We start from the raw sequence: 22,648 nt of genomic DNA, 5'->3' as shown, positions 1-22,648 counted from the left end.
TTATTTAATTAAAGAAAGAGAAAGTAATATGCTTTTTGTTTAATTTTTCTGTTATTATTTTTCATATATAATATATTAAAAATTTAATATACAGATATAAATATAAAAATTCATTAACAACTATAACATTTAGGATATAATTTATAAAAATATATATTAATTTTAATTAAAGTATAGAATTTAAATCAAAAGTTATTTATTAATCAAATACAAAATTTAAAAATAAAGGGGCTAATGCATAAATTTTATTATATATTAAAAAATCATAATTTTTTTAGTAATATTTAACAATACTAAACGAAAGGAATCATTTTGATGTAAAATAATAGGATTTTTTTTCAGTGGATCCACTTGAAAAATCTTGAAAATTTTGTAATTAAAAAAAGAAAATTCCATTTTTTCTTTTCCGAGAATCTTGCGACACAGATTTAACAACATTGGGAACGCAAAATCGCACCGGCGCCCAACAAGATCCTCTAAGGTATAACAACACCGGGAGGAAAAGGGAAATCCCGAAAGCTCCTTCATCTCCGACTCGGAGACGCTAATGCCAAACACAGAACTCCAGTAAGTTCTTTGTATATTTCTTCCTCCGTCTCTTGCTAATGCTGCTTAAGTGCTTATGGCCACCGGTTCACTTAGATTTTAGTCCTGGAAAGCTTTTAATTGGAGTTTTATGCGTGTCGAAGCCTCTAGGATAGTGTTAGTATAAAACAAGCCACGTTATTGAACTGAGAATACTCTAAAATTATCAGAACACGATTTAGATTTTAGAGTAATCTATGTTAAAGCGCACGAATTAGGTCATTTTGATATAAATCTCCAAATATATGCATGCCCTAATTCCTCCTGTTCGGTGTTTAGATTGCTGTGGCGTATTTAATCCAAATATGACAGAAAACGGAGACAACATGCTAAGCAAAAAGCAAAAAAGGTCCAATATCTCAGTTAATCTTGTTAGTTTTGGTGTTATCCTTTGGCCATGCATTTTGGATTTGGTTTAATTAAATTTTGCTTGTATATATATACTCTTTGGCTTCTCTATCTAATTGAAGGGTGAAAAGAGAACTTGAAGATCTGTGTGAACGCTTGAAACAGAAATATCTGAAGATGAATATTCCAGTTAATGTCAATAATTATGATTTTAATATCGGTCGATTTCCGCTTATTTATAAGAATCCCTATCGGGGGAAGAAAAATGCACCATAATGGAAGGGTGTAAATTTTTCACTGGGGAGAATGGATTACTTTTAAGAATTGAACGATTGGATAAAGCTGAACTAGAGAAGCTAGAGACACCTGAAGAAAAGCATGCAAAGGAGAAACTGATAGCGAAGCAGGGTAAGAGTTATGCTAAGGCTGCATTAGCACATTACAATCGTCAAGAGGTTAGTTTTTCTTTTATTTGCTAGTTGTGACACGTGCACATATGCTTGCATTGTGGTTGAGAGGTTATGATAATAGGAGATGATTTGCAATCTATATGAAGAGAGACTATTAATTCTAGAAGAAGAAAATGATATTAGAATCTTCGATGCAACCTTCTTGCTTGACCTGCAACTCTAATTAGCTACAGATGAACCCTTAAAGAAAATCAATTATTATTCCTACTTGACATACAAACTAAGGCGTCATAGGATAGATTAAAATGATTTTTTTTTTCCACTTATTTTTTCCGACCATTATGTTAAAGTTATCCTCTCATGCCCCATATATGTGAGGCATTGAAAAAAAGATACAGTGAACATGGAATGTGTTGTCTTTGTTAGCGGCTCATCTGCTTTTCTTTTGAAACCTGGGTTTTATTTACCATGGTTGGTATCATCATATAGCAAACACTAACACAGGAAGCAATGGTTAAGGACAATGTAAAAAACTCATCTTCACCACCATGATGTTTAATATATCATATTGTGTGAGAAGTTCTATAGAATTAGACTTCGGGATATTTTCACTGGTTACATGAAGTTTAAGGGAATATTTGTCTTAATCATTGATGGAACCTCACTTTAGCTGAAAAGATTGATTGACCTTTGCAAGGAGTCTATTGAATAAGCGTAAGAAAAATAAAGCATGTCCATTTTTAATCTTGGTTATTTGATTTTTAAACTATTAGTAAACAATTATCAAGTACGTTTAGACATTTAGATAAAACTGCTCCAACTTTAGATGGCACTACATAAACAGGCTACTTGAATTATCTAAGAACTTGTAAGATTACTGGAAGAATTGAATCTGACATGGCACATTTTAGTGAGGGGTTCTTGGGAAAGTGGGAAAAGGAGCAATGAAAGAAGCAGCGGAAGATTAGTGTGGCCAGAGCATGCCCCAGGCATGTTTCGCAGGCAGAGGCAGAGAAGGACATGACTTAGGCGTGTTCTAGAGCCCAGAAACAGGCTCAAAGCGTGTTCCTTACCTGACCAGCATGTTAATGGAGTCCCAAACACTCCACAACACATTTCCAATTATGCATCCTCAATCCAAGAATGTTTTTTTACTTGTTTTATCTAGATACAGCTGCAGAGTTAGTCTAGATGCTTTTCTATTACAACTGGGTTTTAATTAGTACAACTAGGTTAATTAGTTTTCCTACTTTTCTAGTTTGCATCATGTAGTTTAAGTTATCTAAAGTTTCAGGTTAGTAGAATTACTCCATGTGTTATAATTTGTGATTCATTTTTCAATTTGTAGAATGATAATATTTGTTGTATTTCACAATAGAGATTACAATCTATTTATACATGAGAGAGGGTATCTAAATAGGAAGGAAAATCAAGTCTATGATTATACAATCCCTAGGATTAAGCAACTGACCCATCTATCAATATTTACTTCCTATATTAACATATTTACTTTCTATAACTTATAACACTCCCCCTCAAGTTGGATCATAAATGTTAATCATGCCCAACTTGTTACATATATAATCGACTTGAGTCCCATTTAGAGCTTTCGTGAAAATATCTCCTAATTGTTCTCCAGTTCGGATATGTTCTGTTGATATTATCTTTTGTTGAACCTTTTCACGAACAAAATGACAATCAATCTCGATGTGTTTGGTCCTCTCGTGAAATACTGGATTGGAGGCAATGTGGATAGCTGCTTGATTATCACACCACAACTTAGCAGGCACCGAATTTGAAAACCCAACTTCTTCCAACAGTTGACGTACCCACAAGATTTCACAAACGGCTTGTGCCATGGCTCGATATTCAGATTCAGCACTAGAACGGGAGACCACATTTTGCTTCTTACTTTCCATGAGACCAAGTTACCTCCCACAAAAACACAATACCCAGTAGTTGACCTCCTATCAACTTTTGAGCCTGCCCAATCAGCATCAGAAAAGTATTCAATATTTGAGTGCCCATGGTTACCATAGAATAGGCCTCGCCCTGGGGCCCCTTTAAGGTAACAAAGAATCTGTCCCAGAGCATCCCACTGGGCAACAGTAGGAGAGGACATAAACTGACTTACCACACTCACTGAATATGCAATATCAGGACGAGTCACAGTCAAATAATTCAGCTTACCAACTAATCTTCTGTACCTTCCAGGATCTGCAAATGGCTCACTGTCTTCTGTGGTAAGTTGAAGGTTAGGGGTCATTGGGGTACTACAAGGCTTAGCACCCAATTTTCCTGTTTCTGCCAACAAATCAAGAACATATTTTCTTTGAGATAAGAAGATGCCTTTCTTACACCGCATAACTTCAATTCCCAAGAAATATTTCAAGGAACCCAAATCCTTTCTATGAAACTGTGTTTTAAGAAATTCTTTTAGGGATGTGATGCCAGCAATGTCACTTCCTGTAATAACGATATCATCCACATATACTACAAGCAGAATTACTCCACTATCAGAATTTCTATAAAACACTGAGTGATCACACTTACTCATATTCATTCCAAACTGTTGGACCACCTCACTAAACCTGCCAAACCATGCTCGAGGACTCTGTTTCAAGCCATAAAGGGATTTTCGAAGTCTACAAACCTTACCTGACTCCCCCTGAGCAACAAAACCAGGTGGTTGCTCAATATAAACCTCCTCCTGAAGATCACCATGAAGAAAAGCATTTTTAATATCCAGTTGATGCAAGGGCCAATCATGAGTAGCCGCCAAGGAAATAAACAATCGGACAGATGCGAGCTTGGCAACTGGAGAGAATGTATCAGAATAGTCAACTCCATAAGTTTGTGCATAACCTTTGGCCACTAAACGGGCCTTGAGGCGAGCAATAGATCCATCAGGGTTTACTTTTACTGCAAACACCCATTTGCACCCAATAGCCCGCTTTCCTGGGGGCAAGGACATCAACTCCCAAGTACCATTAGTGTCAAGGGCCATCATTTCCTCTTCCATTGCAGCACGCCAACCAGGATGGGACAAAGCCTCAATAACAGTTTTGGGAATTGAAATAGAATCTAAAGCAGTGACAAAACAACGAGAAGAGGAGGATAATTGATCATAAGAGACACAAGATGAAATAGGATAAGTGCAAGTACGTTTACCTTTGCGAAGAGCAATGGGCAAATCTAAATCAGACGGTGAAGGATTAGTGGGAGCAGGATCTGTCGACGAAGAAGCAGGTAGCGGAATGGAGTCAGAGTCCTCTAAGCGTCTGGAATACACATGAAAGATGGGAGGGCGACCTGGCACATGAGCGAAAGGTGTAGGAGTAGTCTGAGGAGACAAAGAGCGAACAGTGTATAACAAGAGGTCATCTTCCTCCCCCTCGGTGTTATAAACAGATGATGGCGGAAAAAATGGAGTGGACTCAAAGAATGTTACATCCGCAGATACAAGATACCGATTCAGATCAAGAGAAAAACAACGATACCCTTTCTGACGTCGAGAGTAGCCAAGGAAGACACATTTGAGTGATTTAGGATCCAATTTAGTAACCTGTGGACGAACATCACGAACAAAACATGTACAACCAAACATACGTGGCTCAATAGGAAACAAAGATTTAGTGGGAAACAAAATGTTATAAGGGATATCACCATGAAGGATGGAGGAAGGCATGCGATTGATCAAAAAACAAGCAGTGGATACAGCATCAGCCCAAAAACATTTAGGTACCTTCATTTTGAATAAGAGAGCTCTGGCTACTTCAAGAAGATGTCGATTTTTTCTTTCAGCAACTCCATTTTGTGAAGGAGTGGCAACACAAGATGACTGATGAAGAATCCCTTTTTGTAACAAATAAGATTGAAATTCCCCAGAGAGATACTCTTTAGCATTATCACTTTGCAATATACGGATGGAAGTATTGAATTGGGTTTGGATTTCAGCATAAAATGCACAAAAAACAGAAAATAATTCTGAACGACTCTTCATTAAAAATAACCAAGTAGTACGAGAGAAATCATCAACAAAAGTAACAAAATACTTAAAGCCAGACTTAGACACAACAGGACAAGGACCCCAAACATCTGAATGTACTAACTCAAAGGGAGACGAAGCCCGTTTATTGACTCGAGGCAGTGTAGGTAAACGATGATGTTTGGCAAATTGACAAGACTCACAATCTAGAGTAGACAAAGAATGAAACTGTGGATATAACTTCTTTAAAACTGAGAGAGAAGGATGCCCTAAACGACAATGAACATCAAAAGGTGTTAAACGCGTGGAGCATACCAGAGATTGAGGAGATCGAGGTAGTTGCTAATCCAAGACGTAAAGACCCTCTGACTCACTCCCTCTACCAATAATCTGCTTCGTCGAAAGATCCTGAAAAACACAGTGATCAGGAAAGAATGAGACACAACAATTCAATGCACGAGTGAGTTTACTAACGGAAAGCAAATTAAATGCGAACTTAGGGAGACATAACACAGAGGATATAGAAAGAGAAGGGGTTAAGTTGACATGACCAGAACCAATGACAGAAGATTTAGTGCCATCAGCAAGAGTAACATAAGAAGGCGATGTACGAGACTCAAGATTGGACAAAAGGGTAGAATTACCTGACATATGATCGGTAGCACCAGAATCAATAACCCATTTTGAGGATGAAGACACAAGACATGTAGTAGAGTTACCTGACTCGGCAATTGCAGTGATAGAGGAGGAATTAGAGGATTTTAGAGATGCCTGGTATTGGACGAATTGTGCATACTCATCTGCAGATATCAAAATTCCTTGATTGGAAGATCCATTCAATTTGTGTTCCGTGATTTTAGTCATTATAGGAATCACATCAGTTACGGTGGTGGTTTTCACTTCAACCATGACAACAAACCCAAAACGACAGCAACAAAAGAAACACAGAATCATAAAACAGTACCCGGCGTGACAGTACCGATGAACAGTACCACGTGAACAGTGTCGATGAACAGTACTTGTGAACAGTGTCGATGAACAGTACCCGTGAACAGTTCCGATGAACAGTACCCGTGAAGAGTTCCGATGAACAGTACCCGTGAACAGTCCGATGAACAGTACCCGTGAACAGTCCGATGAACAGTACCCGTGAACAGTACCGATAAAAACACCTCCCCCAAAACCCGAACGGCAAATAAACCTCAGATCTGACAAGGGAACAATGTGGCGGCTCCAGCGATGGTGAGATCCAAATATTACCCGTTATGGGTAAACCAAATAAACAGAGCCCTAAGTCTCCAAAAAAATTTTTTTTTTTTTTTCCTTAAAAAAACTTTGACGGGAGAGAAAAATTAAATATCTACGAGAAAGGCTCTGATACCATTTAAAATGATAATATTTGTTGTATTTCACAATAGAGATTACAATCTATTTATACATGAGAGAGGGTATCTAAATAGGAAGGAAAATCAAGTGTATGATTATACAATCCCTAGGATTAAGCAACTGACCCATCTATTAATATTTACTTCCTATATTAACATATTTACTTTCTATAACTTATAACACAATTGAACTACTAGAACCGGCTAGATTTACCAGAATATGTCGGTCGTTGTGCAGAAATACCAATAAAGTCTATATTCAAAGGCTTTGCAGTCCTAGGCTGTACAGTAGTAGAACTGTGATATTTTTCCTGACAGCAACCTCTGATTTTGGTACCACTTGTTGAATATGAGAGGAGGAACAATACTGCAAGAGAATCTGTTAAAGCCAGAACCACTGGATCTAGTTCATAAAAACTATTTCTCTTGTGAATGATAAATCTAAAAACCTAGAATCCTATTTATACTTGAACAAGCTAAAGTATAACTGCATATTAATTTAGCAATTAGGTTACAACCTTATATTCGTTAGAAAATAATTATTACCAACATTAAGGTTACAAATTTGATTTATTGCAAAATAATTATAGCAATTCATTTAATAATGGTTATAATTTGTTTACTAAGGCTCCGTTTGTTTCATGGAAAATATTTTCTGATATTTAGGGCATTTAGAAAAATTAGTTAATCAAATATATCTTCCTGGCCAAAGAAAAATATCTTCTCTTTGTTTTAGCTTTTACATAGTTATGTAGATTTCTTGGGATTCTCATTACTTCTTACTTCAATTGTTCCAAATCTATAATTCTTTATTCTTGAGGATTTGTAATTCTGTTTCCCTTCCTTTTCCTCATTTTCTTAGGATGTGGATTTTGAGCTTGTGAAGGTTCTGAATTGCTCAACGTTTTGTGTTTTGGGCTCATGGCATCATATCAATTTTGAGGCCAAACCCAGAAATTTCAAATGCTCCCCAAAACTCTTTTTTGCTGAATTATATGGAAATGCTTTACGTGTCACTTGCTGTTGTATGCTGAAACCTAAGGGCTCTGGTACGTACTTGTGTGTTTTCTATTAGCATTTGAAAAGATAGGCAAATTACAAAGTTTATTCTCTTTGCTTCCTGATGACTTATTTGCATGTTCGATGATGTTTAACTGCACATATTCTTAATTTGCACAATGACGTATTGATTGATCTCATGAAGTAATGTATGAATATCAAATTTCTATATTATTCAAGTTCTTAAAATGTTTCCCCTCGGCTTATTTATGTGCATGAGTCTTTCTCTTATTTAGTCTATAAGACATTGTTGTATATGTTGACAAGTTGTTTTATGTGTTGGCTGTTGTTTTATCCTGAAATTTTTGGGCTTTGGTATTTGTATGCTCCTATATGCATTGACATGGATAGGTAGTGTTACGATATTCATTTTCTCTTGTTGGCTTCCTATGACTACTATATGGATTTTTATTTCATATATTTAATTAGAAGTGAGCATTCGGTCGATTCGGTTCAAAGTCAAACCAAACCAAACCAAACCGCTCAAACCAAATATACCAAAATTTACTAGAGAACAGAACCAAGAGTTAGAATCAAACTGAAAAAATTTGGTTCAGTTTGAACCATCGGATTACAGGAGCCAAATTCAGCAGTAGCCTAAGCAAAGACAAACTTGTCTATTCAAAATATCCAATACAGTAATCACACACGACTAGTTTACATTTGCAGAAATCAAATACAGTAATTTTACAAGAGAAAGCCTAAGCGAGGATGACACATTACAACTGTTGAATCCCACATCGATTGTGGAAAGGGGTAATGTGCCCCTTATATGGGCTTATACACACTCCTCCCCTTAAGCTAGTTTTTGGAGTGAGTTAGGCCTGACTCAAATTTAACATGGTATCAGAGCCTCCCTATCCGATGTTGGGCCTCCTATAAATATGTCATGCACCAGTAAAATTCTGGACGCGAGGAGGTATGTTGAATCCACATCGGTTGTAGAAAAGGGTAATGTGCCCCTTATATGCATAGGCACTCCTCCCCTTAAGCTAGCTTTTGGGGTGAGTTAGGTCTGACCCAAATTTAACAACAAAAAAAACAAATTCCATCAAACAACACAGATTTAGACTTGAAACACTGGAGCCAACAAATGACACGAAATAAAGAGTTCATATTTCAAAGATGTCATACCCTGCCTTGCCTCTCCCATACACAACATGAAGGGGACCTGCTATGATTATTGATAGACTTAGATGCCTTAAAGACAGTGTTATTAAAGGCGAAAAAAGGCGAGAGGCGACGCGAGGTACCACCCTCTCACCTCGCCTGACTGAGGCGAGGCCTGCTCAAAGGTGACGCCTCAGTCCACAAAGGCGCCACGCGAGAGGCGCCGAGGCAGTGCCTCACTGAAGCAACCTTTTTTTAAAAAAAAAAAAGCTTTTAAACAACAAAAGAGAAATTTTAGTCTCTCTCCGTCTCTTTCAAACAGCATATAATACTTTTGTAGCAACTAAAATGCAAATTTTTTAATCTTTCTTACTCCAAATACCATCAACCAGTTATGTGTCTCCTCCTTTCTTCTTCTTCTTCTTCTTTCTCCTCTCTTCTCTCCCTACTGTACCTGTATAGCAACATGTCTTCTTTTTTTAATATTTTCTCTCTTCTCCTCCTTTTTTCCTTCTCTTTCTCATCCTCTCTTCTCTCTTTGTTGGGCTGGCACAGTAGCAAATCCACTTTTTCTTTTCCCTTTTTTTTAAAAAAACTTCTCTCTTCTTCTATTGCTACAAATAATATATATATTTCATTTGAACATGTAACTTTTCCTTTAAATATGGGTGTTCATTGAAGTGTTTGTATATATATATATGTATATTTAAAATATATAATAAAATTTTGGCTTTATCGCCTTTTTTTCAAAAAGGCGTCACCTCGCCTCTCGCCTCGCTTTAGTGTCGCCTCTCGCCTTGATAACACTGTTCAAAGATGAATTTATTATTTTGTGGTTGAATAAGTCAGCTACACAATCGAGAGCAATAGCGAACGAAAGAGAGGAGAAGGGAAGAAATCAAGATTGCCTATTGATAGAAGGAGAAAGGACATGGGATAAAAATTAAAAAACCAGAGCATGGTTGAGAGACTAGAAATCTGAGTGAAAGAAATCTAGAGGTAGAGGGGTTGGGGAAATAAATTGAAAGGGCTGAAGAAGAAACTGATATGACCAAGGAATAAAGAAATAGTAGATTAATCTCTTTACTCCATTGTAATCGTAGAAAGTAGTTATGGGACTCAAAATTGTATAAATAGGAACTTATAAAGAGAAAGATATGGAAGATCATTAGTAATCAAGATAAACTCTTTCTCCCTATTTGTGCTCTCTCCTCTTCTCTAATTCTCTCTATTACTTCTCCCCTTCTTATTTTTTTTTTCTCAACTCAATCTACTTTGATTTCTTTCTCTCCCTATTTCTCTGTTTCAAAGGGAATTACAGTTCTGCTATGCAACAAGTGGTATTAGAGCATACGATCAATAGGCACTAAATTCCAGGGCTTTTTTTCTGTTCTATTCCAGTTTTTTTTTTTTTTTTTTTCTGTTCTCTTATTCTGCTTCCTTTTCTTGGAATTCATATTTCTTCTTTTCTTTCTTGAACTTTTTGGAAATCCAAGGAACATCAAGATTCTAATTATTTTTTCTCTAATCTCTCTCATCTAAGTTCTGCTTTTCTCTCTATTTCTTGTTCTATTCCTCATCCCTTTCTTTCTCTATTTGCCCTAACTTCTACTCTTTCCTCATCTTTCCTCTGTTTCTCTCTTTTTTCTTATGTTTCTCTCGAATTCTTCTATATACTCTCATTCTTTCTTACATTTCTGTTTCTCTTCTCATCTAATCTCACTTCTGGGGTTCCATTTCTATTTCTAGAAAAGGACGTTGTTCCTTCTTTCTCATTTTTTGAGTTCTTGAATCACATTTCATTCTTTCTTGCAATTCATTCTTCTGCTTCCTCATCGTCCCCACCTGCTTCAGAGTTGTTATAAGTTATAGAAAGTAAATATGTTAATATAGGAAGTAAATATGTTAATATAGGAAGGTAAATATTGATAGATGGGTCAGTTGCTTAATCTTAGGGATTGTATAATTATAGGCTTGATTTTCCTTCCTATTTAGATACCGTCTCTCATGTATAAATAGGTTGTAATCTCTATTGTGAAAGAAAACAAATATTATATTTCTACATGGTATCAGAGCCATTCTCGTAGAGATTTTTTTTTTTCTCTCGTCAAATTTTAAAATTTTTTTGTGGAGACTTAGGGTTCCGTTCATTTTGGTTATCCATAAAGGGTAACATTTGGATCTCACCATCGCTGGAATCGCCATATCATTCCCTTGTCAGATCTGAGGTTTGTTTGCTGTTCGGGTTCTGTTCATCGGTACTGTTCACGGGAGTATTGTTCACACCGGGTACTGTTTTCTGATTCTGTGTTTCTTTTGTTACTATCGTTTTGGGTTGGTTGTCTTTATGGCTGAAGTTAAAACCACCACCGTAACTGATGTGATTCCTATGATGACTAAAATCACGGAACACAAATTGAATGGGTCTTCCGATCAGAGAATTTTGATATCTGCAGATGAGTATGCACAATTCATCCAATACCAGACATCTCTAAAATCCTCTAATTCCTCCTCTATCACTGCAATCGCCGAGTCAGGTAATTCTACTGCATGTCTTGTGTCTTCATCCTCCAAATGGGTTATTGATTCTGGTGCTACCGATCATATGTCAGGTAATTCTACCCTTTTGTCCAATCTTGAGTCTCATACATCGCCTTCTTATGTTACTCTTGTTGATGGCACTAACTCTTCTATCATGGGTTCTGGTCATGTCAACTTAACCCCTTCTCTTTCTGTATCCTCTGTGTTATGTCTCCCTAAGTTCGCATTTAATTTGCTTTTCGTGAGTAAACTCACTCATGCATTGAATTGTTGTGTCTCATTCTTTCCTGATCACTGTGTTTTTCAGGATCTTTCGACGAAGCATATTATTGGTAGAGGAGTGAGTCAGAGGGTCTTTACGTTTTGGATCAGCAACTACCTCGATGTCCTCGATCTCTGGTATGCTCCACGCGTTTAACACCTTTTGATGTTCATTGTCGTTTGGGGCATCCTTCTCTCTCGGCTTTAAAGAAGTTATATCCACAGTTTCATTCTTTGTCTATTTTAGATTGTGAGTCTTGTCAATTTGCCAAACATCATCGTTTACCTACACTGTCTTGAGTCAATAAACGGGCTTCGTCCCCCTTTGAGTTAGTCCATTCAGATGTTTGGGGTCCTTGTCCTGTTGTGTCTAAGTCTGGCTTTAAGTATTTTGTTACTTTTGTTGATGATTTCTCTCGTACTACTTGGTTATTTTTAATGAAGAGTCGTTCAGAATTATTTTCTATTTTTTGTGTATTTTATGCTGAAATCCAAACCCAATTCAATACTTCCATCTGTATATTGCAAAGTTATAATGCTAAAGAGTATCTCTCTGGGGAATTTCAATCTTATTTGTTACTGTTGACTTATTTAACTAATCCTAGCTGATTCTAGAGATTTGATTTGATCTGATTAGGATCCTTAATTATCTCTGTAATTATTATTTGATTATTTACTTCCTGTTTAGATATGATTCTCTATGTATAAATAGTCATGTAGACCAATTGTAAAGATTAAGAGTGAAATATAAAAATACTCAAAATTTTCCCAAAATTCTTCATGGTATCAGAGCTTTTTCCTGATTTTTTGGGTCCAAATTCAATTTTTCATTTTTAGGGTTTCAAAACCCTAGATCTACCAATTTTGGTACTAACCCATCTAGGAGCCTCTTTTTCTCTCACCGCCGGCACCAGGAGAACCGCCGGACTGCCGCCGGCCGATCGACCAGCTCCGACGTCGGAAAAGCCTGCGCGTGAGGCTCACGCGCCACCCCTTCCCGGCACGTGACCCGTCGCTTCCCAGCGCGTGATCCATCGTCTGTCACTGTTTCGCCACTCAGATCACTCCGGCGACGATTCCGACCATCTTTCCGGCTCTCCCATGCTGTTACCCGGTCTTTTGGTGAATCAATTGGGCTTTCTTGTGTGTACAACCTTGGGTACCTCCTATTCTTTCACTGTTCATAAATCTTTACTATGGCAGAAGGGTTGAATAACGAATATGATCCAATTCGGGTCCAAGTGTTGGGAAGAAATCCTTTTGCTTCTCTAGAAGAGGCCCATGCCCATGTTCAACAAGAGGAAAGTCGTCGACATGCTATGCTTCATACTGCACCAGTTGAAAAGGCTGGGTTGACTACCAGTTTGAGCACACCACAGCCTCCTACTTCTGAGAAAGATCACTTACACTGTGAATATTGTGGGAAACCAAGGCATACCAAAGAGACTTGTTGGAAGTTACATGGTCGTCCCACTAGAGGTCGTGGAGGAAAACGAGGTACCTCTAGAAATCAAGCTAAGTTAGCAGAAACTGTGGAGGAGCCCTTTCAGGAGACAACAACGACTGAGTTCCTTTCCCCTAATGAACTTTAGAGTCTCAAGCGCCTCTTGTCTCATATTGACACCTCTTCATCCTCTGGTGCTACATCTAACTTTGTAAAGTCAGGTAATGCTTCCTCTTTTAATAATGTTCCATGGATTATCGATTCTGGTGCGAATAGACATATGACAGGCTCTTATAAAGGCTTTCTCAATTATTCTCCTTCTCTAACCAAAGATAGTGTTAGAATTGCTAATGGCTCTTTTACTCCCATATCCAGAACAGGTTCTGTTATTTGCACATCCAACATTAAATTATCATCTGTCCTTCATGTTCCCCACTTTCCTGTCAACCTTTTATCTGTCAGTGCTATCACCAATGCTCTTAACTGTAAAATTGAATTCTTTCCTGATCATTGTGTTATTCAGGATCTTCGCACAGGGAAGATGATTGGCAATGGTAGGCTGCATGATGGCTTATACATGTTGGAGGGTGATCCGGCTTCTTCGATATCTCAAGCCTGTTTTGGAGAAAATAATGATGTCAATAAGGAAATAATACAGTGGCACCGGCGGTTAGGGCATCCATCATTTTTTGTTTTAGAAAAACTTTATCCTGATTTGTTTGCTAAAACCCAATTTGGCTCTTTATGTTGTGATGCTTGTGAGTATGCTAAACACACTAGAACATCCTATCCTTTGAGTCATAATAAAAGTCAAATTCCTTTTGCAACTATTCATTCTGATGTTTGGGGGCCTACTCAAACGGTCTCTTTATCTGGTAATCGATGGTTTGTCACCTTTATTGATTGTTGCACTCGAATGACTTGGGTCTATTTGATTACAGCTAAAAGTGATGTCTTTTCTTGTTTTCAATCCTTTCATAAGATGGTTTGTACTCAATTTGATACTAAGGTGAAAATTTTGAGAACTGACAATGGAAGAGAATACATGGATAGTAGCTTTTCTGCTTATTTGGAGAGTAATGGGATAATACACCAGACTAGTTGTCCTTATACTAGTGCTCAAAATGGCGTTGCTGAGAGGAAAAATAGACATCTATTGGAGGTAGCTCGATCTCTTATGTTCACCATGAATTTACCCAAAACATATTGGGGAGATGCAATTCTTACATCTGCTTATCTTATCAATAGAATGCCTCTCAAGACCCTTAACTTTATGAGTCCTTTGATGGCTCTACAAGGGAAGAATTCATACGTTGTTCCACCAAAAGTATTTGGGTGTGTTTGCTTTATCCGACGGCAGGAAAACTGAATCCCAAGGCCCTTAAATGTGTGTTTGTTGGGTATTCTCCAACACAGAAGGGATACAAGTGTTATCATCCTCCCTCTAGGAAATACTTCGTTAGTATGGATGTTACCTTCCGAGAAACTGAACCCTACTTCAGTACCACTCACTCACCTCTTCAGGGGGAGAATAATGAGCAAGAAGAGGTGATCCCGAATTCTGTGATTCTGAATGATATGGTTCAACTAGAAAGTTTGAGTTCTAGTAGACAGGGGGAGATGTCCAATCAGGGAGAGAGAACTGGTCGTTTGGACAAGCTAGATTTGAGAAGGTATTCAAGGACAGATAAGGCAGAAGAAGCCATTATGCAGTCTACTCAGAGTCAAGAATCTTCTCCTGGTGAGTTACCCACAACTCTTTCTTCTGGTGAGTTACCCACAACTCTTGAATGTTTCAATGACTTAGATAAACCTATTGCACAAAGAAAAGGGGTCAGATCTTGCACTAAACACCCTATTTCTAACTTTGTTTCTTATGAATCTTTATCTCCTTCCTATAGAGCCTTTGCCTTGTCTATTTCCTCTGTGTCTATTCCATAGGATTGGAAGAAAGCTCTTGCAGATCCTAAATGGAAGAAAGCAATGATTGAAGAGATGAAAGCATTGGCTAAAAATGAGACTTGGGAGCTTGTCACTCTCCCACCTGAGAAGAAACTCGTTGGCTGTAAATGGGTGTTCACAGTGAAACACAAAACTGATGGCACAATTGAACGGTTTAAGGCCAGATTGGTTGCTAAAGAATTCACCCAAACCTATGGAGTGGATTACCAAGAGACATTTGCCCCAGTTGCAAAAATGAACTCAATCAGAGTTTTGTTATCTTGCGCAGCCAACTTGGACTGGGACTTGCAACAGTTTGATGTGAAGAATGCTTTCCTCCATGGAGATTTAGAGGAAGAAGTGTTCATGGAAATTCCTCCTGGGTTCGCTGATGAGAAGACACAAGGAAAGGTGTGCAGGTTAAAAAAGGATTTGTATGGGCTAAAACAATCTCCCAGAGCTTGGTTTGACAGGTTTAGCAGAGCCATGATGTCCTTTGGTTACCAACAAAGCAATGCTGATCACACTCTGTTTATCAAACATCATAGGGTAAGATCACCCTTCTTATTGTGTATGTTGATGATATAGTGGTGACAGGTGATGACAAAGAGGAAATGGCTCAACTAAAGAGGTTGTTGGCCCAGGAATTTGAAATCAAAGATCTGGGAAAACTGCAATATTTTCTAGGTATCGAGGTGGCTAGATCAGAAAAAGGAATTTTCATCTCCCAAAGGAAGTACATTCTGGATCTTTTGGAAGAAACTGGTATGATGGGGTGTAAACCAGCAGAATCTCCCATTGAAAGTAATCACAAGCTGAAAGCAGGAATTGGTGAGTCCGTGGATATTGGAAGATATCAGAGATTGGTAGGAAGGTTGATTTATCTCTCACACACTCGACCGGATATAGCCTATGCTGTTAGCTTAGTCAGCCAATTCATGCATGACCCTCGCGAGACTCATATGCAAGCTGTACTTCGCATCTTGAGATACCTAAAGTCTGCGCCAGGGAAAGGGCTTCTTTACTCCAAACATGGTCATCTCCGAATTGAAACTTTTACATATGCAGATTGGGCAGGATCTCTCGATGACAGGAGATCCACCTCTGGCTACTGCACAGTTGTGGGGGGGAACCTTGTCACCTGGAGGAGCAAAAAACAAAGTATTGTTGCTCAGTCAAGTGCAGAAGCAGAATACAGAGCAATGGCCCAAGGAGTATGTGAACTCTTATGGTTACAGAAGTTATTGAAAGAGTTGAGATTGTCCGAGAGAGACAAGATAACTTTGTATTGTGACAATAAAGCTGCTATAAGTATAGCACAAAATCCAGTCCAACATGACCGAACCAAGCACATTGAAATTGATCGGCACTTCATTAAAGAAAAATTAACAGACAGTGTCTTGAGCCTAGTTCATGTGACTTCTATGGGGCAACTTGCGGATGTGTTTACTAAAGGGCTTAACAACAAGATCTACCATAATCTGATTTGCAAGTTGGGCATGTGTGACATCTTTGCACCAACTTGAGGGGGAGTGTTGACTTATTTAACTAATCCTAGCTGATTCTAGAGATTTGATTTGATCTGATTAGGATCCTTAATTATCTCTGTAATTATTATTTGATTATTTACTTCCTGTTTAGATATGATTCTCTGTGTATAAATAGTCATGTAGACCAATTGTAAAGATTAAGAGTGAAATATAAAAATACTCAAAATTTTTCCAAAATTCTTCAGTTACAAAAAGGGATTCTTCATCAGTCCTCTTGTGTTGGCACTCCTTCACAAAATGGAGTTGCTGAAAGAAAAAATCGACATCTTCTTGAAGTAGCCAGAGCCCTCTTATTCCAAATGAAGGTACCTAAATGTTTTTGGGCTGATGCTGTATCCACTGCTTGTTTTTTAATCAATCACATGCCTTCCTCCATCCTTCATGGTGATATCCCTTATAACATTTTGTTTCCCACTAAATCTTTGTTTCCTATTGAGCCACGTATCATTGGTTGTACTTGTTTTGTTCGTGAAGTTCGTCCACAGGTTACTAAATTGGATCCCAAATCACTCAAATGTGTCTTCCTTGGCTACTCTTGACGTCAGAAAAGGTATCGTTGTTTTTCTCCTGATCTGAATCGGTATCTTGTGTCTGCGGATGTAACATTCTTTGAGTCCACTTCGTTTTTTCCGCCATCATTTGTTTATAGCACCCAGGAGGAGGAAGATGACCTCTTGTTATACACTGTTCGCTCTCTGTCTCCTCAGACTACTCCTACACCTTTCGCTCATGTGCCAGGTCGCCCTCCCATCTTTAATGTGTATTCCAGACGCTTAGAGGACTCTGACTCTGTTCCGCTACTCGCTTCTTCGTCGACTGATCCTGCTCCCACTGATCCTTCACTGTCTGATTTGGATTTGCCCATTGCTCTTCGCAAAGGTAAACGTACTTGCACTTATCCTATTTCATCTTGTGTCTCTTATGATCAATTATCCTCCTCTTCTCGTTGTTTTGTCACTGCTTTAGATTCTATTTCCATTCCCAAAACTGTTATTGAGGCTTTATCCCATCCTGGTTGGCGTGCTGCAATGGAAGAGGAAATGATGGCCCTTGACACTAATGGTACTTGGGAGTTGATGTCCTTGCCCCCAGGAAAGCGGGCTATTGGGTGCAAATGGGTGTTTGCAGTGAAAGTAAACCCTGATGGATCTATTGCTCGCCTCAAAGGCTTAGTTAGTGGCCAAAGGTTATGCACAAACTTATGGAGTTGACTATTCTGATACATTCTCCCCAGTTGCCAAGCTTGCATCTGTCGGATTGTTTATTTCCTTGGCGGCTACTCATGATTGGCCTTTGCATCAACTGGATATTAAAAATGCTTTTCTTCATGGTGATCTTTAGGAGGAGGTTTATATTGAGCAACCACCTAGTTTTGTTGCTCAGGGGGAGTCAGGTAAAGTTTGTAGACTTCGAAAATCCCTTTATGGCTTGAAACAGAGTCCTCGAGCATGGTTTGATAGGTTTAGTGAGGTGGTCCAACAGTTTGAAATGAAGATGAGCAAGTGATCACTCGTGTTTTATAGAAATTCTGATAGTGAAGTAATTCTGCTTGTAGTATATGTGGATGATATTGTTATTACAGGAAGTGACATTGCTGACATCACATCCCTAAAAAAATTTCTTAAAACACAGTTTCATACAAAGGATTTGGGTTCCTTAAAATATTTCTTGGGAATCGAAGTTATGTGGTGTAAGAAAGGCATCTTCTTATCGCAAAGAAAATATGTTCTTGATTTGTTGGCAGAAACAGGAAAATTGGGTGCTAAGCCTTGTAGTGCCCCAATGACCCCTAATCTTCAACTTACCACAAAAGACAGTGAGCCATTTGCAGATCCTGGAAGGTATAGAAGATTAGTTGGCAAGCTGAATTATTTGACGGTGACTCGTCCTGATATTGCATATTCAGTGAGTGTGGTAAGTCAGATTATGTCCTCTCCTACTATTGCCCAGTGGGATGCTCTGGGACAGATTCTTTGTTACCTTAAAGGGGCCCCAGGGCAAGACCTATTCTATGGTAACCATGGGCACTCAAATATTGAATGCTTTTTTTATGCTGATTGGGCAGGCTCGAAAGTTGATAGGAGGTCAACTACTGAGTATTGTGTTTTTGTGGGAGGTAACTTGGTCTCATGGAAAAGTAAGAAGCAAAATGTAGTCTCCCGTTCTAGTGCTGAATCTGAATATCGAGCCATGGCACAAGCCGTTTGTGAAATTTTGTGGATACGTCAACTGTTGGAAGAAGTTGGGTTCACAAATTCGGTGCTTGCTAAGTTGTGGTGTGACAATCAAGCAGCTATCCACATTGCCTCCAATCCAGTATTTCACGAGAGGACTAAACACATCAAGATTGATTGTCATTTTATTCGTGTAAAGGTCTAACAAAAGATAATATCAACAGGACATATTCGAACTGGAGAACAATTAGGAGACATTTTTACTAAAGCTCTAAATAGGACTCGAGTTGATTATATATGTAACAAGTTGGGCATGATTAACATTTATGATCCAACTTGAGGGGGAGTGTTATAAGTTATAGAAAGTAAATATGTTAATATAGGAAGTAAATATTGATAGATGGGTCAGTTGCTTAATCTTAGGAATTGTATATAACCTTGATTTTCCTTCCTATTTAGATACCGTCTCTCATGTATAAATAGGTTGTAATCTCTATTGTGAAAGAAAACAAATATTATATTTCTACAAGAGCAACTAAATGCTTATATGGATTTTCGAACATCTCATCATTGTAACGTTGCATTAGTTCTTCTAGGAGCTGAGTCCAAGTCAGTTGGGGATTTTGTTGCCATAACCAACTTCACCAATATGATGGAGGGAGCTAATCGAAGCTGGAGATACCTTAATCTCTCTTGGTATACTTTGGATCTCAAAATATTGCTCTGATCTAGCAACCCAGCCTATCGGGGCATGTTCTATCAAAATTAGGCATTTCCACCTTCTTAGCCATTGTCAGGGTATCTTCCAACAATAGAGGTCTATTTGCCGCTTTTGACAGAGTTTTCCAATGTAGTTTGGTCTTGTCCAAAATGAATGGCAGCCACCACTACTTCCAATTCAGTCATTCTCGTCTCACCTGTTACCTCTTGATCTCCATTCTTGTTTTCATCATTGTTGATTGGGCATGTGGACCAATTTGATAGAGGAAAGAGTGTAAAAATGAAATTTGAAAAGGAAACTTGGAGTGGAATTGGATTGTATTAATGACAGCAAAATAATTACAGAATTAAGTTTACAATCTCTATTCTGAATAAACCAGTAGAAACACTGATGAAGAGGAAAAACAATAAACTCAAAAGAACAAAGATGACTGAAATCAGCCTCTATGAGCATTCTCCCTGCAGGGAATTGTATTCCGCGCTCTCTCACTGTTGAGAATGGTTCAGGATTCAAAAGATGCCTTTCTCCTGCCATCCCTTTCCTTAAATGCTGGAGAGGAATGTTCTTTTGGTACTAATTCCAGCCAGATGTCCTTTTTTCCATCCTTCATAGAAGTTGCCAATTGTACCTCTTCCACCTGTACATTCTGTTACTTCCCTCTTCTATAATATACTTTGTAGCTCCTTGGTTTTGGGCCTCCATCCCTATTACCTTGTGCCTCATTCTATTCATTTGAGTTCATGTAACCAATTATTTTTCGATTTGTGATTGTGGTCCTCACCACTCTAAAAAGTTGTTATTCAATCTTTTGCATTTTTTAGCTATTTACACTCTGTTTGGGAGGAAATAGAGTAAAATAAGTTTTTCTAAGATCATGATTTATAAGGTAAGACTTTTCATGATTTTTAAATCTTAATAAATTTTTATTGTTAGGGCAGAAAATAAGTTTCTTAAGGTATTTGAAGATTTTCTAAATCTTCTCAACCCGTTGAAATTGAAGTTTTTAAGAAAATCTTACCGAGTATGTGATAACCCTCACTCCCTCCCGAACACCAGTTTAAGGTTTTCATTCTATTGCCTTAAAAAACCTCATTCCAAACAAAATGTTAGAGCTTAGCATCTGGGCATTGTTGGTGCAGGAGTATTACTCAGTTGGGGGCTTCTTTTTTTTTTCTTTCGGGATGGTGTGGGTCTTGCTTTAGAAAGGGTCTTGAAATTTGAACAGTTTACTTGCAGGCTTCAGTCTTGATTAGATGCTTCCACCTTTTTGTTCTTCCTTTATTCCCTGTCAAGCAAAGAAGTTTAAACTTTGACGGATAAATTATTAGCAAAGTCTCATGCTTGTTTTATTATCTAATTAATTGTTTATTTTTATTTTAGATGCCAGCGCCCTGAAGGGTTGTTATTTTTGCCGTTCCGATGTTCGTCATCCTGATAGTGGATTTCGTGCTGGCGGTGAACGTGGCTTGAGGGTTGGCAAGTATGGCGGAATTCCTGTTGATCGTGGACCGGTACTTCCTCAATGGTCTAGTTGAGCCGTAATCGAATGAGCAAATCAATAGCAGCTGTTAATCATTATACTTTCTCCCATGCGCAGCATTTATAATGGTTTTTGTATCTCAACTTTACTATGCAATGCTTGTTAATCATCTCTGAATCTACATTGGAAACTATCACTTTGTAATGACCTGTCTATCTATATAAGGATGATAATGCTAGAATTTTATTAATTTATATAGTCTAATGGCTGCCATACAAGCCTATAAAAGGCAAAAGAACAACACATCAGCAACCTATGCTCATACTCATTAACTCTGAACCATGTATTAATACTTAAAACACATGTTCGAGAGAAGGTACATGATGATGTAAAATTAGTAAATTAATAAAATTTCAACATATTCTGTCTGTTTTATTTACCAACAAATGCAAAACTAGGAGCAATTAGATTTAATAGTTGTTAGTTATTTGGGGAATTGTTATTCTTGTAATCAATTCACTCAAATTTTAAATATTCAATCCAAATACTAGATATTATATTAAAATTATTATTTAATTAAAAATTAAAAGATTATTTAAATAATTTAATTTAATGGAAAATTTCCGTTAAAATTGAAATAGATTCCCCAGCCATTAAATTTCTTTTCTTCTATTTCTGTCTAACAACTTTACCCTTACTCGGTCGTAACTGCTATAACACGTTCACAATCTCGCTATTTATTCACCATTCTTCTTTTATTTCACATTTTTTTATAATTAATTAATAAATAAATAAATATTTATTAATAAAATTATTTTATTTCTAATAAAATTTTTATTATTAAATTATGTAATATACTTATTATTTAATATTATTACTTGATACTAATTTAAATTTTAAAAAATTATTCTTAGCCATAATAAGAGTTAATAATTAATCTGTTTTCTAGAATTTTTTTTAAAATTATATTTATTGATTTATAAAGATAATTAACTGTTTAATAGTAAAATATAAATATAAAAATTAATTAATTTTAAAAATAAATTATTAAATCTCTGATAAAATAAAATTAACGAACAATTTCATTGCAAACCGTTGAATTTCATAACTAACACTAGATTTTTTAAAATTAATTATTTATCATATAAATAATTTAATGGTTATAAATTAATTTATTTTAATATTAATTTCAAATTATTATTTTTTTAACATATTAAAATTTTATTGCTAATTTAAATAAAAAAAAACAATACTTTCAACCTTAATTATTAAGTTATTTTGAATATAGGCATTCTTCAACTCCTTTTATTACATATAACAAAAACAATATATTTTTACTTTGGGGATATTTAATTTTTTATTTATGGCAAATAAAACCTTAAAATTAGTTTTATTTATGTTTAATTTGAATTAATTAATTTAATAAAATTAAAATAATAATAAAATATAAAAAATAAAATAATAACTAAATCATTAATTAATTTATTAAATCAAAACTTTATTTAATATAAAATAATTTTATTAATGTTAATTTTTAATAAGATGACAATGATAAAAAAATAGAAATTAAAAAATATAGAAAAAATTAAAATTATTATTTTTTATTTTGGTAATATGAAAATCAGTTATAGAATATTAACCTCTCTTTTTT

At 36.7% G+C, this 22,648-nt stretch overlaps 1 protein-coding gene across 2 annotated transcripts; it reads left to right on the top strand.

The window, feature by feature from the left end:
- Positions 1-328: 328 nt before the first annotated feature.
- Positions 329-21,251, top strand: LOC110615548. Of its 2 annotated transcripts, XM_021757456.2 has the most exons (5): positions 329-567; positions 865-934; positions 1,056-1,388; positions 7,579-7,765; positions 20,898-21,251. In XM_021757456.2, exons 3-5 carry the CDS (start codon positions 1,209-1,211, stop codon positions 21,050-21,052), a joined length of 522 nt encoding a protein of 173 aa, XP_021613148.1. In that variant the 5' UTR covers positions 329-567; positions 865-934; positions 1,056-1,208; the 3' UTR covers positions 21,053-21,251. The 2 variants fall into 2 exon arrangements, with proteins under 2 accessions (XP_021613148.1, XP_043812922.1); XM_043956987.1 differs by having other exon boundaries at positions 865-1,388.
- Positions 21,252-22,648: the final 1,397 nt, after the last annotated feature.

Source organism: Manihot esculenta, chromosome 5 (assembly GCF_001659605.2).
Source record: "Manihot esculenta cultivar AM560-2 chromosome 5, M.esculenta_v8, whole genome shotgun sequence".
In the NCBI taxonomy this organism is placed as follows: domain Eukaryota; kingdom Viridiplantae; phylum Streptophyta; class Magnoliopsida; order Malpighiales; family Euphorbiaceae; genus Manihot; species Manihot esculenta.
The sequence above is the reverse complement of the archived record's forward strand: the minus strand, read 5'-3'. Positions and strand labels throughout refer to the sequence as shown.